This window comes from Homalodisca vitripennis, chromosome 2 (assembly GCF_021130785.1).
Source record: "Homalodisca vitripennis isolate AUS2020 chromosome 2, UT_GWSS_2.1, whole genome shotgun sequence".
Classification (NCBI taxonomy): domain Eukaryota; kingdom Metazoa; phylum Arthropoda; class Insecta; order Hemiptera; family Cicadellidae; genus Homalodisca; species Homalodisca vitripennis.
This window is the reverse complement of record NC_060208.1, coordinates 176,199,567-176,216,530: the sequence shown is the minus strand read 5'-3', so window position 1 is coordinate 176,216,530 and position 16,964 is coordinate 176,199,567. Positions and strand designations below refer to the sequence as shown.

The following is a 16,964-nucleotide window of genomic DNA, read 5'->3' as shown; positions in this document are numbered from 1 at the left end:
CGTTGTCTCGACTTGATGAGTTGTCACTGGTGTTCATTTGATACCATCTTTGTACTGCTCATTAACACCATCGAATGGAATGTAATCGATAAGAACATCGGATCAATATCTGCCGGCATAGAATTACGAATGTCACATGTGCACTTCTAAGTGACGAGAGAATAAGATTTTCGTACAATAAATAATTAGAAATGAGCAGCTTAGTGTAAAATATGTAAAATTTTACTTTACCACAGAGATGCTCATTTAATATTCAAGACAAGGGTCGATTTATTTCAACTAAAACACCAAAATCTACCCACATGATTTATCCACAACTTGCGTGCGCTCATAAATGTCGATGTTACGTATTTACTTCGAGATATTCAGCATACATATATATAGAATATATTCGTTACAATTATAATAAGTTGGCTTATTCAACTAATATTTTATATTACCCGTCATAAATGTTTAAGTTCAGAAGATTTAAGTAATACAAAATCGTAAAAAATCATCAAGACCCTTATATAAAATGGGAATGACGTCACATCTATTAGGGCTTGATATATAGGAGGTATCACGACACGTCGCGTCGCATCGCTGGACACTTATCACATCACGTCGCGCTGCCACTGACAAGCGATTCTCTAAGCAACTGTAACAACAGTTTGGCGATAAACGCATCTGTTGTTGTATGAAATGTCACGTTTATGGTAACCTAATGAACACTATCTCCAACTAAACTGACGCAACGCTACGGGATTTTGCCTCGTGAAGTGGGCTCGAAAGTCCATTCAGTAAGTAGCACATTGTTTTACAAGACACACGAAAATTCTGCTAAAACTATAATTATGATATAAACAGTAAACCAAGTAAACGATTAGAAAATAACTCTACCAGACTGCCCGTATAGTAGCAATACATATTTATATTGTTGTGAAAACCAATTTACAAATTTGATAGCATCACTCAATCGAATACTAATTCTAAAATAACTGTTTCGTTCAAACGTAAAAATAATCGAATGAAAATTTAAATCAACAATGAATAAAAATCATGACTAATATATAATTGAAACACACAACACCAGAACAAATTATGTTAAAGCAAACTAAACAACGATTACAAGACGGTTAAAAACTCATGGACTCTATGATTATTTGGAATGGAAGAGGCGTCATTAAAAGACATATTAAAAAAATCAAAACGATAATGGAATTTAATATATGGGATTTTTAAGGTGTTCTCCATCTTAATTGTTAATGATAAGAGGTCAAAACAATTTTAAACGCAAACATTCTAAAAAAACCAATATATGTATTATAGAATGTGCAAATGTTTTCCCTTGATTTTACGTTGAAATCACCCCGACATAAAATATCGAGCCTTTCAGCACTCCACATGGTATTTCTGTACTCTCGCAGGTGAAGGGTCGCTCCCCTGAGGGCGAAGGCAGGCGAGGGGCGATAGTCGATGGGCGGACCAGATGTGGATCGAGTAACCAAATGATGTGTTTGTTTGTACAAGGGAGTTGACTCCGAAGGGACCTCGTCTCCCAGAATACCCGGCAGGTGGGAGACGAACTTGGCTCCACTCTAACTTCCATAAAATTACCGGATGTTATTAAATTTGTACTTAAATTATGTTTCCAGCGCAACCTTCAAGTTACATTATCGGAGTTGGAATCTACTGCAATTAACTCTGACGCATCTCACCCGTGAACACATCTGCAAGAAAATATTCGCCGTGATTTGGCATTTAATTTATTCCTCCCCCCACCTCACGGGTAAATAAAGCTTTCTTTAAAAATTCTAAGGTTGACTTAATTATTTACTTCAGAACATAATGTTTCATTAGTTGCTGTCCTTTTCCAGGGAAAGCTTATTTTAACCCAAAATTGTGCTTGTTTGTACCTAATAATTTGAACTCTAAATCGCATCCAAACATAAACGGTACAGAAACGTTGAAAACGTTTCCAAACGAGGCGACCTAAGTACATCGAAGAGTTATTCCATCTTATAGCCATAACGATCTCATTTTCCGCCAAAGTAAAACCACAACGGCCGTTTAGCTGAGGCCGAGCGAGCAATTATTCTTCACCACTGACAGAAAAGGGGCCACAAATCAATGTTACGGCAAGTCACGGTGAACGCTCTGTTGGACATCAAGTGAGCGAGGCAATATTTCGAGACCGGAGAACAAAGTGCGAAACAGCGGCGACGTGCTGAGTGCGTGGCGAACTGGAGAAGTAGTGCGTGAACCGAGTCCGCGGTAGGAGCCCTGAGGTCTTATCCAGTGGAGCAGCTGTCACCGGGTGTGAACTTGTAGGAGACAGTCTCCTGATGGAGACCTAATACAAATTCACAGTTTCGCTTTTCGACATCACTTTACAAAAAAAGAAAAAATATTAAACAAGATTATACTAATAGCATGTAAGTAAACAATAAATAAATCCCGTCTAAGATTATTAGATACGGCACGGCGCGGCGTGGCGAGCGAGCAACTAAGGCGTCCCGCAATGATCGGTACTAGTCGCCCTGCTATTTAACACAATGGCCCCTCTCCTTATCTGGTTATCGTACTACCTCCTGGCTATTGTAAGCTGATGAGTTCTAACGGTGGCTTGCCTAATGGAGATGAATTACGTAATAAATAGATCCCATTGTCTAGCCACGGTCAAGGTCGCCCAAACCTATTGTAGATATGAGCGGTCCACAATCATATTTCTATTTCATATGGCATTGTTATATTGTCATCTTTACCTCTAGGTAAATCACTAAGAAATGCAGACGAGTCACTGATGCGCCAGACGGATGAATTGACCCCCAGCGATTACATAATATCCTGGATGTGTTATCATTTCCTATCGTATCACACTACATTCAGATAGAAAGGAAGGCATCATGTTCTGTCCATGAAAGGCAAACAATTACATGTAAAAATCTGTTTATATTATAATGTAAATTGTAATTAACTTATATAGCGAATGGTTTACAATGCGAGTAAACATAAACTCGGCCCATCTTCCTTCAACAAGTGGCGTTACAAGGTATATAAGTTAAAAATACATCAATCTACTTCGACAAGACAAGACACGCAAATACTACCTGTTGCTGCTTTCATTTTCTTTATTGATAAGAAGTATATCCATAATGTCTACCATACCATTTCCGAGCGGTACGAGATTAACGTTCGCAAGGTCAATTACATTAGTTTACGTGCAGAATTAACACGTTTCTTAGCTTTCGCTGAAACCACCTATAAATTTTTAAAAGGACTTGAGTATTAAGGTGGATTAACATTAGGTATAATGAGATCAATAAGGCTATCGTAGGAAAGCATACTCTCGTGATGCTGCTAAATCAATTTATGAATGGATTCAACATTCTCGGCTATTTATAGAAAAGTAGATACCAGAGATACATGTCAAATTACATACTATTAATATTATTTGTGAAGATCACAAATTTAATTTGGATTTTGGAGTGAATGTATTCCTCTTCATAAAATCTAAAACGTAAGGACTATACAGCTTTGCATTACACCAATTTATCCAAAATTACAAGGATTGATAGTTATTTAATAATTAAATACAAACATTGCATATGACTTCATAACGAATGTATGCACACACGTAAAGTTTAATCACTGAGTAGTTATTTATCATGCAGTGAATAGTTGTTTTTGTAGGTAGTTTCGTTTTTAGTAATTGTCCCAGTATAAAAATAAAATAAAGAAATAATACAATAATAATTCGATAAGATAAAGATGGATTTCATATAAAAAAAACCTGAGTTTATGAGTGAAGCACGACGCTTGGATTCTCAACAGAACTGATCTCGACTATGACAAAGACGCATTAAGTCAGCCACACACGAGCCAGGGACAATCTGGCCAAGCAACTTGTCACAGTACAGAAAAGCCGCATGAACACACTATCGGCGGTCGATTGATTTGCGGCCGCCAGCTCGGGTTGAATGGCCGCTTCAGCGGAGGCCGTTTCACTTTAATTAATTGTTTCCATTTATCGCTCTCCGAGCGGACATTTTGTCAATCACATCGTACATCACGGGCTCGTTCACACCCATAACGCGCGATTACTTCATAATTATGCTTCACGATTAATCGCAACATTTCCGACACTGACCGACGTAATAAAGGGCGCGCGGAACACAAAGCTCGCTGTAATCCCTTTAGCGCACTCCCCGCTCTTCTCGCGCATTCATAGCACCCGGCCGGCCGTAAATAATGAAAACTGACCCGGCTCATTCAATTTGACAATGTAACTCTAAAATAGAAAGGGCAATTAGGCAAGGGTGGTACGCTATGTACACACCCTTCCCCTTGCGGCCTGGTGGGGGTCCGTACCGAATGGGGTCGGTGTAACATTTGTGTCGCAAACTCCCAGAGGTCATCATTACGAAATTCCTCTCGATTTAGCTTCAATAATGGATGAAGTTAAGTCTCATTTAGGGATTAGAATAGTGTATGGACTTTTACTGTATGGTGGAGAAGTTCTTGGCTGTTCTGTTGCTGACAACGGTATTGTGGCCAGTAAAGAGGCAAAGAATTCCTTAATTACATTTGTCTTAGTCCCATACGAATCCAACTTAGGAAATTGACATAAGCCTGAGAGATCTTTTAAAAATTTACGGTGTGTCCTAAAGTTTTTAAATTAGATGAATCCAACTTCCTAGATTCTAAAAATTCTTTTTGTACTGCTATTGTAATTTGAAGAAGTATGCCGTTGAAATGTCACATTGTCGACCGGTTTTGTCATGACTACCATTAAGTCCTCTCTGACAATCAGGAACATTATCAGTGTCGGGGTGGATACGAACATTACCGGTGTTGGAGTGAGCGCGGCCCTGGGACTGATTGTAGGTTGTCCGTAGCAGACAACAAGCCCCAGTCACGCGATTTGCCTCCCTCCCGCGTCAACCAGCTAAACTATCGTGCGTGATCTCCTGTCTCCACGCATACACTGCACACTCGACTGCAAATTTCTGCTCGGCAACATTCACATAAGCCGATAATAATTGTATTGTTGTATCTTTTCAAAAATTCCATATAACATATTAGAGCGAAGGCACCTGCCTGTGGTTCCAGCCCCAATTCAGGCACAAAGCCACACATAATATACACATTAGCGAAAGAATGAAATTTGCCTTTGAGAATGGATTTTGAGGACTTTGAAATTTTATGGATGACTGGATTTCAACAGGCTCATCAATACAACAAAGAAAGCATTCGTCTTGGTTTGATATCCATATAACTGTAAGAAATCTTATAACACTATCCAAACCCTTGCATCACGTTACAGTTTATTATAATTTGATACGGTAATCAAACAACAGTTTCACAGCAGGTCTAGCGTCTACTATCTGCAGAAACATTTTGTACACTAGCTTTCTGCTATATTAGAAATGAAGACAAAAAACTAACACAAAATAAGAATTGTAAGAAGAACAATCATCAACTACAAAAAATTAGGAAATTATATAGTATAATAATTACTCTAAGTTAAAACTCGTACTGTTAAAATACCCTAAACGTGTTCACCGTTTATGTAATTATGCATATTGTTCCCTTTCAGACTACTTATTAAAAAAATTAATCAAATTCCACCACAAATGTTTTACAAGAAAATAACGACAGTATATTAGAGTAGGAACTTGCCTGGTTATTTCACCACTATTACGGTACTCTACAGACAATAAAATATTTACTTTATATTTTACTATTTCATTCAGTACTTTTTATTGTAGTACCACTAGATAAAGGAATACGACATTTTCCAATATATAATTTTTTATTTTGTGCAAGGCCTTTCTGAATCAAAGATTCCATCATCAGGCACTTCACAAATTCAGATTCAGAAAGGCCTTGCACAAAATAAAAAATTATATATTGGAAAATGTCGTATTCCTTTATCTAGTGATACTACAATAAATAGTTATTCCAATGCTCCAAGATTCTACATTCAGTACTTTGTTTGAAGTTTGTTTTTGACGATGGAAGGATTGTGAAGGAAACGGGATTTTCCGGACATTTTCCAACGTTCAGTGATACAAAAAATCAGCAACACTACGTTTCGAGATCTGCAATCTGATCTCTTCTTAAGGTAAATAACCAACCTAAAACATAATTACAAACTAGATTAAAAAAAACAAATCATACCAGATCGTTGTGACAAGAGTAAGTCAGTAATCACAACCACCATGTTGTGTGTCAACTTCACTAATTCTAAAACATGCACTTATTTCAAAGTAAACACAACACTAATTATCAAAACTGAACTACAGAATACAAGTCGAAATAGGTCTGCATTCGTGGACCAACCACCTACTACTGAACGAAACGTAGTGCTACTGATTTTTAGTATCACTGAACGATGGCAAATGTGCGGAAAATCCTGTTTTCTTCTTATTTGAGTAATTTCACAAAAGAAGAATTAAAGACGATTCCATAGAGCGCGCGTGATTGTATTAGCAGTAACGGATTGTTTAACAACAGATTCAACCAGCCACGGGCTTATCGACAGATAAGCTTGGTGGGTACATCTGTCCTCACTGGATAACAGAGGTCAAGCAACGTCGGTCGTGATCAGACACTGGACGGGTGACCGCCACGCCGAGCCGCCGCCGTGACCCTGTACTTGAAAGTAGTCCATTGGTCCTCTCGCTGGTTCCACAATCCGCCTCTCAACATTTTTACTTCCAGAGAGGACTTCAATTCACTCGCCTCTGTGAAACCGAGTTACGTTTTATTACATTTCACCCTGTCCAGGCGGCGGTGGCGGTGTCAGAAGTGACCAGTAACTCGATTGAGGCCACTCACACGATACTCACTTCCCTCGACACGTGACGTGCATTGTGTATACGGCCGACAATCATTAGTAGAGAGGATGTACCGATGCCTTGTGCATGATAAATACTGCATCGTTGCCACCGGCGAGTCTGTCTGTCATCCATTGTGTACTTCTGTCTGGTGCCCTCCACTTTCTAACTTCAACTTCACCTCCATCAGAAGTAAGAGAGGAAATTATACTTTATATTAACAAAAAATAGTATATATTAAAATGTGTCAGCACCAATAAATATCTGTAATGTATGTCTTATCATCTCAGAATGAGGAAATAAGACTATTGTAAAGGTCTTTATCAAACCTTGACGACGAAGGCACCGAGAGGCCAGACTTAAATATAAACTGGTCATAGAACCAATCTCGAGGTGTACATCTATAGGTAGCTATAGTATCTTTCTGAATCATGATATATTTAGGCATTCATTGTTGAATAATACTTAACAATTTGGAACTCACGCTTCCAAGGAAACACTAATGGACTCTATGATGTATGTAACCGACATGAGAATTGTCCGACCACTGAACCATGTGCCATGACCTGAACGTCCATTGTGTCACCCAATATAAGTATGGCACAATACCTACTAGGAATTCGGCCTTATTGAGGAAATACATTTTCATGCTCAGTTATACGAAAAAAACACTGATCTCGGGATTTACTTGCTCTCAGGAAAGCATCATTATATGGAATAGGTAGATGTGAAATCCAAAATATGGTACTTCTGCTACCTATACCAGATGGGTAGTCTACTAGGAAGTCAGTCTTATTGAGGAAATAATTTCCATGATAGGGTATACGATACAAACAAAGGGGAGGATTAGATTCAATAACGTATACGTATTTATTGTTCTTCATAACATTTCTCCTTCCAAATTGTCCTACTGTAGAGCGAAACACATGCTAACCATCACGGATAAACAAATGATCCAGTCTCTGGAGCTGGAGGAACTGAGAAGTGCTACTTTCAGAGCGTCACACCAAAGACCACCACGCATCAATGAACTTACTCGAATAAATCGTCTAATCGGTCGGGGTCGCCCGTGTTGACCTGTGAGCTGAAGATAGCGCTAGCGCTAGGCGTTTATTATTATTTGCTTCCTTCCCAGTCCATTCATGACAAACGATTACTTGCAACAGACTTGTACCAAAATAGACTTGCCACTGTCTTATCCCCTTTATCAACAATGTTTGCGCAACTGTTTTCTTCTTTCAAGATTGGGGGTGATGTTTACTTGGTTTACATGAGGTATGATATTCGCATAAGCTGAGCTGAATTGAAAACACTATGGCTCCTTAAGTTTCTCCTATATATTTTATTGGGCTATTGACTGAACTGAACCGCTTTATTTGTTATTTTACTGTCCATGAACCTCATTCCGGATCGAGGATAGTTGTTGACTATGTCAGTCATGTCCACACAGCAACCTTTCTTTTAGAAAGCAAATCTGGCCACAACGCAGCGAGAGTCCCGTAAAGACTAAAATCAATATATTCGCTCCAGTTCAGACCGTGGGTGTTGGGTACTTTCTCGGGCGCGCGAACCAGGGTAACTCTCGTTTATATGCACGTAAACAGCAAAATATAACGGAGGAACGAGTACAGTTTCACATTTTACGGCTATTCTATCTGAATAATAACCGGTTTTAAACACACTTTACAGTGTATTTATGATATGGTCATTGCGAAATTTTGCATTTCAGAAAATATATATTAGAGTGTGATACATTTGCCTGCATAACGAATTTCCGCATTAGAGTAGAATTATACGAAATCATAGTGAGGCATAAGTCAGACACTGACCAGAGCTCCCCCCCCCCGGGTCCAGCCTCAAGAATTCGGATACAGCAGCTGCTCGGCTAAAGGTTGGAGAAGGGTCTGACAGTTGGCCAAAACAAACAAATGTGAGGATTCAGAAATTGGAGACTTGACAAAAACTTCACCATACGGTTCCAATCACCTGTTCTAGCAATTTGGAATGGGGAGTTTAGTACTACCTTAATTACCAACAGTTTTGCAGAGGATTTGAATATACCTGTACTATATGTAATGTTCTCTGGATAGTAAATACAACTTACACCATAAAACTTTCAATATTTCAAATCAATAACCCTTATTAATATTGCGGTTCTATGAAACAAATTTCATAAGAATATGTTATTGCATTTTATGGAACAGGTGGTTTGTTAATCATAGTCCAATGTAATGATCTTACTATTTTTGTCATAATACTTTAACATACTTTTAATCTCGGAACTATTAGTCTTTTCTGCAGATCTTGGAAAATATAATTAATATTTCGTAATAAAGTTAGAATAAAGTTTTAAAGAATTGGCCAAACTGAATTAGTATCGGACAACCATGACGAATTTAACAAACCTTTTCTGACAATGCTACTAATCTCATATTTAGAATCAATGTCCAAATAAAATATCCCTTAATATGGGATACTCTATAATCAGTATTTATGACAGACGTATACTGAGCCCTCCACTGGGAAGCGAAATGTAACATTTCGTTCTTTACACAGTATCGTTAAACTGACACAATCCCTTGTACCAATCTGCAAGTCCCGTCGTATACAAAGTTTTTCATTATGAAACTTAGCATGGTAGTACTACACTCTTTGAGAATCAAAAGAAAGTTCTTGAGAAGTCTTGCACAATATACTTTAAAATTAGTACTTTACTACTAAGTTCTTATTCCTTAATTCCTATTCCTTTATTTCATCTTTCCTCTTTTACGTGAATGGCCAAGAGGCCTGGTATGGGATCTGACCGGAGACGGTGTGTCCCATTTCTACGAGCATCAGGCTTGAGACCTCAAGCAAGAGTGGAGGAACCATTAGACCGATACCACGCAGACTGCCTGACTGCCCACAATCGCCTCGGAATGGCCACACACAAGCACGGCACAGGACCGTTCATCACGGGGACGCCGCAGACGGACTGACTGCTAACTTAGTTACGCCCGTGATTTAGCACCCACTGTCCTAAACCATCCTTTATTTTTGTCTCGTCCTGTGATCCCTCGGGACAGTCAATGGTTTTCAATGATAATACTATAAGGCATCAACTGTAACAAAAACCGTAAGTGAATATGCAGCACCAAGTCATCTGACGCAGAACATTTATAAACATAGAATTTAAAAAGTTACCGGAATTAAAGCATAGGTTATGGAGAACATGCCATAATGTTCAACCCACCGTTTAATTATATTTTCCCTATGTGACCAAAGAAAAAATAAGGTTTTTAAAGTGAATTTGATATTCTAAAAACGAGTTTATATCTTAATTTCTCCATACTAGATAGTCCAAAATGCGACGAAAAGAATTTCTGGTCCTCTATCTTGGGCTTCTATTAAAAACATATTTGCGAAACTAACACCTACCAACGGTAGAAATGCGATAATTTGAATGTTGCCTTATCCTAAAGCATATATAATTCCAAGAAAGCTATATATGCTTTGAATTAAAAGATCTAAGATGGATAGGGAAGAAGCAAAGATATATTTCCTGAATTTTCATTGTGTATGCAAATCGGTTAGTAAAGTAGATAAGGTGTGTGTACTATGCAGCCTGCCCAAAAGATATGACGTGTAGTAATCTCAAGGAAACTTCATCGGTTTTTTTAATTGTTCAAATTACGAGGAGTACGTTGTAATTTGAACCTGCACGACTTGGATAGAAGAAAATCACTAGTCAACACAAACCCAGCCATGTTGTACAGGAGTAGGAGTCTCAGAAATCTCATTCCAGAAGCTGTGAGGTGGTTATGTAAGGTTATAAAATAATCTTCGCAGATTTACAACCTTTCTACCTCGCTACAGATTTCATCGGCCCTGACAGTGCTTAAATGGCTCCACATAAATCATAACTCAAGACAGAAAATAGAGAAAGAAAGAGAGAGAGGGAGAGAGATGGGCGGAGAAAGGATTATAAAGAAGACGTTGACAGCCCAGGAGTTATGAGCGGATGCGGAAAGAAGCAACTGGACATTTGGCGCGAGATTTATGATGGAGGGACAGTTCGGTTACCGTAAAAAAAGAACATATTGTAAGGGGCTTATGACAAATTCTATACCTAGGGGAGCCCGCCATACCGCCCATCGCGCTCCGGTGTCTGTTATAGTCGAACTTTATGATCGAGGATCGACATTTCAATGTCTCCTTGGAGTCTAATATAACGTTCGTCCTGAAATGAAACTTTTACAAGTGAGGACTGAATGACGGCAGGATCTGAAAGAAAGAGATATGAGAATTTATTATTCTTAATAAAAGCCAGCATGAATTCAAACAAAAAAATATAAAAAGTAATAAAAAGTTTGTGCCTGAACACCCACCTCTCAGATAATGAAAGCACTACAAAAATGAAACAGAGGGCAACTCTCAGAAATCCTCATGTTTATTTCATTGCAATTTTAAAGATTTATAGTGGTTCGGCAAATCTTTCACTACCCCTGCTTCCCACTTCTAAGCTATGTTCTGCTAGGTTTACAACCATACAGTTTTTAATATAAGTTAACAACATAGTTTTCACAAGAGTACTGTGTTTTAAGTGTAGGAATAATGCAGCACATAACTAATATCATGTTATATAACTGTTGTTTATATTTTTTAAACCATAATTCCTTTTAAGAGCTGTTATACTGACCGTTATTTATTACCTCTTCAAAAACGCAACACAATTCCGTCAAGGTAAATGGCATGAAAATACAACTATGTGCTTGTTTTATCCTGTCGATTTTGTAATGATTAATACAATTTTGATTTTGAGCAAAGAGGAAAAATAATTCCTGAACTAAACAACAACATCTCCTGGCAGGAGTTTCCCGGCTTAAACAATAACAGTGATTATGTTACGAGAACATGCCTTATTCTCCTTAACTTTTGATGACTTTGAAGATAAAGTAAAATTTCGCACTAACCGTAAACGAATTAGAAAAATCTTTATTCCTTCTATTTTTAAATACAAATAATTGTTACCAGTAGAAATGCAACATGCGGAGGTTAAACAACACTGAAATGTACAAAAAAAGGCCGACAATCCCACACCATATCCCACGGAACTATTCGTGTATTCGGACCGGGTTGTGGCGACTCTAAACTAAACAAATCGTCTCCATCAGTCATAACAATAACCTCTGCAGCAGCCTATGTCACAATTGTGCCTAATTAATTGCTAACTCCCTAATTTAAAAGGTCGTCCAATACTTTATTCGCTATCCTATCGACAAAGTTTCGTTAGAATTGATCAATTACAGGCCATAGCACTCAGATCAGACCCGAGAAACTTCAATAAATATACCAATGAACCAGTTGAGTTAACAATTTAACTGGAAATTGTGAAAAAATAACTAAAGCACCCAGTAACTGACAGCCTACTCATGAACTATTTTACTTAAGAAAAAATTATGTATAGCCCCCTTATAAGTACACATCAATTAGCTATGGTGGGAAGGACTGATTCAATGTGAATATTGAGTTCAACTCCAATTTTCCTTCCTCTTAGTGCGGCGCCTGTAACTGAAACCGACTTGAAACCTGGAATCCGGAGTCAAGTTTAGAGATACCAAAAAAGTCGGCGACGAAAAAGATCAGATGTAAGTCGTTGCATAGTTTCGACATTAGATACACCTCAACTATAAAATAGTGTAATCAAGATGAATATATATTCTCATTGTCTCGTCAGGTGCACAATTATTGTAGTAATTTCTAGTACCCTTACAGTAGCCATTTGTGTTTAAACAAATTGCACATCAATTAATAATTGAAACATTTATACGTGGTAATTGTCATAGATCTGGATCTGACGACCTGAGACACAAGAAAAACTATCATCGGAGTCCGCTGGACGTGGCTAGGATTCCAGAATAATAGCCTCCAGGAAGCCAAGGTCATTGGAACTGCTCTGGAGAAAACTGGAGTTCCTCCAGTGAGAGAGAGAGAGAGAGAGAGAGAGAGAGAGAGAGAGAGAGAGAGAGAGAGAGAGAGAGAGAGAGAGAGAGAGAGAGAGAGAGAGCACTCACACAGCATTCCTAGAATATCTGTGATCAGCAAACCCATTGAGAAACTCTTCTGCTGTCATTAATAATCCAGACACAATTATATCTAGCAAATTCCATAATGTGGCAGGATTGTAATGTCCTCACCTACACATTCAAACAAAGCTTTAATACGGTCATTTTGTTAGCCCACACATAAACAATCGAACTTTCCTACAGGTTTGTCTCGACTCTAATATTTTATTGCTTTCAGGCATATGTGGTCTGACTCTTCAGAATTGTATCCTGTTGCTTGTATACAGTACCACAGGGATGTTTTTCTTTCGTCGCCACCAATGGTAGGGCAGTATTACGCATCGGTAGGTAAGGTAAGATACGAACGTAATCTGGGCGACCCCCGTACTTGAAAGAGAAGATAATTATAGAATATACAAACTGATTAATGACGATACAGTGCAGTGTGATTGTTTGCCTTAAATTGAGCTTGCAAGGTTTAGCGTGGGCGAACAAAATGAGACCCTTCAAAGGTTACAACCATTAAAACCTTTGTATACACCACTGAAAATTACTAAAAAAGATGAAAGATCGTGACTTTCATTACAGGACTAATAATAAGAAAAATGTTCCACGAGCTGTAAAAATTAATAAGACTCCTTACAACATTATGCACCAACTTTTTAACTGATACATTTTACGTTTGAACACTAAATTTTAATTTCAACTGAGGCGTAACCATAAAATATATTTGGAAGAGGAAGGGTGTAATGAGAACCGAATAGTGAAGGAGTATGGAACAGATAGGCTGCACCTCTGAAAGAAGGGGCTGTGTTCCAAGTAACTTTTGCAGAAACTGAAATATTAGTTTTATTACAAAAAAGTAATACTAATCAATTTTGATATAACAGAAAAAAACATTCAGAGGGACGGGTGGGGAGTAGATATAATAATTTTAAAAATTGATTACCATAAGAAAAATTTGCCTATAAAATATCTAAACCACTGTGGGATTGGAGGAGGTGTACAATTGTTGAAGACCTTACACGATTTCGGGTTTGCACTCTGCAATAAAATAACATATTATTGATGACAATGTCTTGGGCCTTTTAGTTGTAACCTATGACCACCTTATAGAATAATTTATGCTTACGATCTTTTAAGTGTTCATTGCAATACGGATTTGATATTTAAAACTAACTCTGACTAAAGATAGAAAACCTCCCGTTGTAAATAATTTCTCTAACGTATGATTACCTGCAACATGTTTGCTTGTTAAATGTTTTCATCTGGTTCGCAGTAGGTTGTTATTAGACACGATGATTGGAAAAAACATGTACAAAGCGGTGTCTAAGATTATGGCAGTCGCAGGATTATGTAAATCAACATCATTACTAACATCAACTTAAGAAAGTTGTTTGATGGCGCTCAGTTATGATGATTGGTGTTAATCGACAACGGGAAGATGAAAGAAATTGTTTATGTTTAGATTAATCACATATACAAACAGTGTTCTCCCATTTCCATCCAGTAGAGACTGGGAGGCCTATCGGCTGAGCCTATCTGATGACAAGTAAATAGACACAGCTAAGCCGAACTAACAGACACTAAGTAGATTTCGATCTTCTCGTCTATATTGTGTTGACACTGGTGTGTAAAGCACACGCAATTAAAAACCGAGATGGCTTTTGTCATAAAGCTGTTCTGGCTAACAATAAAATTGAGGACAAGTTTAAACGATAGGTTTGTATTCAAGAGGTATAATTATCGGTGTAAAATTATATTTTGCCAGAAATTCTGTTTTAGCATTTAAATTGCGGAATTACTTCTAACTGTAAGCCGAATATACTAGCTTGGAACTTGGAAAGCTCTAGTCTAAACAGCAATTATGATCAAAACACGTATTTAATAGCAACCGTATAAAGGCCATTTGTAAATGCGGCTATAATTTACACGAACGATGCAAAAACGGAATTTTTTTGTCAGAAACGATATATCTTGGCACCACGAAGTTGTAGGAAATTCCTGCTACTGTTCAAGTGTATTAAACATTTTACATCGATTTCTCCTCACCCGGGCTCAAAATAGCTGAGGTGAGATTTACGTGGGAATGACGTCACCAGAATCTAGGTGAAGGGCAGCAGCGGTAGGGTAGCGGCACGGCCCAGTCCGCCCGTTCCGTCGTTTTGTTTACAAACACCGCTCGCACGTCTGGCATGACAAGATGATCGTTACTTACCTGGATACACGTCCTTGAGCTCGGGGCTGGACCGATTCCATCCGTTCCGCTGTTGGATGATGCACTGAAACATTGTTCACAGTTCACAAGTTACACTGACTAGTCACCACACAAACTACACGGAGCGACACAGGGACACCGGACCGTCCATCCCGCGCCGAGGATGCTGCAGATCTGACCCCGCCCCACCCTCCCAGCCGTGACCCTGAACTTCGGCCCGTTTCGGGGACGCTCGGCCCTTTCCGGCACCTCTCCCTCTCACTTTCCGTTTTGTTCCGACTGTACTCGCGCGTCTCATACTGTTCGCGGCGGCACATCAATAACGGCATTGTAAACAAAGGTCCGCGTGTGGAGCACCCAAATCTTAATACATCAGAGAGAATTTCAAGATAAGATTTGTTGTAATGTTCCACCACTAAATTCTAAATAAGTGTATTTGTGGAATAAATAAAAATACTTTCAATTTAAATACCCGCGGAATCATTCAAATACCCATTTAATTTTGTTCATATTTAAATAATTAAGAAGTGCTATGCTATGCTAAAATGTAACAGCAGTTCAGGTACAGTGGTTTGTAAATGAACTATTAATAAATGATCTAACTCTTATGCAGTATGCATTCATTACAATCAGAGCTTGATCAAACGTATTCTAAAAAGTAAGAACTTCCTGCCAGCTACCAAAATTAATTTTTGGGCAAAGAATATATCTTTAGTAGGCTATTTATATTTATTGTACAGGAAGAACATTAATGTTTACTGTAGTACAGTACTGTATAAAATACTGGAGTACAAAGCGGGGAGTTCTAAACACAGAAGTCACAGAAATCGTGCCAACAATTCGTCTAGGGTCTACGCAGCCATGATGGACTGATGAGTGTGAAACCAAATCTCACCAAATAATATTCGAAATGCCAGTTGTATCCATCTACCGCGCATGCCGGAGTAGAGAAATTAAAAGTACATCAGATGAGAGAAGATGTTCTCCTTCATTCCTAACCCTCTCTCATGTATTCTTATATGACTATTTCTGCTCAGCCCATACCAATGAATAGACTACTACAACTATAACGCCACAAAATACTTAGGTTTAGTATTAATTTGTTTAAGTAACTAGTGTTTCATCTGCATAATCAATTTCACTAAATGTTTACCACCCTTTTTATGTATACGTATAATTATAGTTTTAATTACATTTTACAAAAAAAAAAAAAAAAATAGTTTAGTTTTTATACAATTTTGATCGAATATTAGTTTTAACAGGTAATTGAACAAAAATGCAAATTTTGAGAAATAAAAATTCCATGTCATAACAAATTAATAATACATGTAGCAAAACAAAAATATCTAAATATTCAACAAATAATTCAACAAATTCACCACCATCTCCAAATAGGGCCCTTCATTTATTAAATGGAGTTTAATATACACAGAAATACTGCGTCTACACATAATGCATGTGCAGGCAGGACATTTTCCATAAAGCATGTTTTACTCTTGAATTGAAACGACATTTTAATCTTACAGGTATCACAACAAACCTGAAATATGTCACAGGAAAACACACACTCTGTAAATACGAAAAATAAAAATTTTATCAAACTAACCAACCACAACGCGACTCAAACTTGAGACCTCCGCACCCTTGAACTTGATGAGCACCAAGAACACACAGCAAGTGAAATATTCCACAATATTACCAATATGAGGTCAAATGTCCGCTTAACGGCGTGATAAAGCGACACGCCGAGGCAATTCTGTTAAATTTGACTGTAGGGGAGGTTTTTATTAGAGGCGGTTACGCTCGCGATGATGATACCGATGATAGCTCCACCCGCGATATTAACGCAACACGAAATGTGCTATATTACGGCTCGGGTTC

At 38.0% G+C, this 16,964-nt stretch overlaps 1 protein-coding gene across 5 annotated transcripts in view; it reads right to left on the bottom strand.

The window, feature by feature from the left end:
• Nucleotides 1-16,964, bottom strand: part of LOC124355078 (SLIT-ROBO Rho GTPase-activating protein 1-like) — a 338,240-nt gene that overhangs the window by 202,211 nt on the left and 119,065 nt on the right. The window contains exon 1 of one of the 5 annotated variants that reach the window (XM_046806008.1): nucleotides 15,084-15,245. The exons of the other annotated variants lie outside the window; for them this stretch is intronic. Coding sequence (XP_046661964.1) covers nucleotides 15,084-15,156 — 73 coding nt within the window. The 5' untranslated portion in view covers nucleotides 15,157-15,245. Of the gene's footprint in view, nucleotides 1-15,083; nucleotides 15,246-16,964 lie in introns of those variants that run through there. 5 annotated transcript variants of the gene reach the window in all.